This window comes from Galeopterus variegatus, unplaced genomic scaffold (genome assembly GCF_000696425.1).
Source record: "Galeopterus variegatus unplaced genomic scaffold, G_variegatus-3.0.2 Scaffold4936, whole genome shotgun sequence".
Taxonomy (NCBI): Eukaryota; Metazoa; Chordata; class Mammalia; order Dermoptera; family Cynocephalidae; genus Galeopterus; species Galeopterus variegatus.
Genome location: NW_007731047.1, coordinates 6,481 through 7,587, shown reverse-complemented (window position 1 = coordinate 7,587; position 1,107 = coordinate 6,481). Strand labels below are relative to the sequence as shown.

General features: G+C 35.9%; 1 protein-coding gene across 1 annotated transcript in view; it reads left to right on the top strand.

Moving 5' to 3' along the window:
- Positions 1-1,107, top strand: part of FMO1 (flavin containing monooxygenase 1) — a 26,289-nt gene extending 25,182 nt beyond the window's left edge. The window contains exon 8 of the mRNA XM_008588636.1: positions 746-1,107. Within this exon, the coding sequence (XP_008586858.1) occupies positions 746-1,088 (343 nt within the window). The 3' untranslated portion in view covers positions 1,089-1,107. The remainder of the gene's footprint in view (positions 1-745) is intronic.

Sequence of the window (1,107 nt, the reverse complement as noted above, 5' to 3'; positions counted from 1 at the left end):
TTTATTTGCTTTACTCTTTTATCTGTTTTTGGCCTTTGATATAAATTTCCACTTGAAAAAAAGGGTTCTGTACCAGAAAAGTCTTAAAATCACTGCATTTAAGGAAATCGTTTTTGCTTCTCTCATTCATATATATTCCCAAACTTCAAGTGTTGAGTTAGCCTTGTCAGAGTGCCAAATTCCAAAACAATAAAAGAATTTTAAGTATCTCTTCTTTATCTTCAACCTGGGATATAATTTGGTCTCCATTATGGAACTCCAGTATAATAGATAACTAATGAGAACTACTACCGAAAGTAAAACATTCTTATCACATAGGTCAGCCAACAATTGTAAGGCCTAATATCAACATCATGGGGAATTCTACCCTGCAGATTTTTATGGCTTTCCACATTGTACAAATCCAGTAATAATTGAGTTTTAGAAAGATTTAGGAATTGTAAATATATTTTCCTCTAGAAAGTACTAATCATTTCACAAAAGAACTACAGTAATACTCGATGTATTATGAGCATTCAGAACACCCATTGAAAGCCAGATGTATAGAGTATCTTTTCAAGGGACTCATTGTATTTAAAAAATAGAATGAGACCATTAGATAGCTATGGGCATAAAGGGGAGAACACAGAAACCATTGCAAATTTTTAATAGCACTTGTGTGTTTTGGGCACTCTTACTTGTTCTAAGATTATCATTATTTTATCCTTTTGTCGTCTCCTTTTCCCCTAATCTTCCTTTTATAAAGGTTTGGCTTGTGCTACTGCAAGGCTTTACAATCAGATTATATCACATACATAGATGAACTCCTGACCGACATCAATGCAAAACCCAACCTGTTCTCTATGCTCCTGACGGATCCTCTTCTGGCTTTGACCATCTTCTTTGGCCCATGCTCACCATACCAATTCCGCTTGACTGGTCCAGGGAAATGGGAAGGAGCCAGAAATGCCATCATGACCCAGTGGGACCGAGCATTCAAGGTCACCAAAACGCGAATTGTACAAGAATCCTCATCTCTCTTTGAAAGTTTACTTAAACTTTTTGGTTTTCTGGCCTTGCTTATGGCCATTTTCCTGATTTTCCTATAAATAAAAGATTTCCTAAATG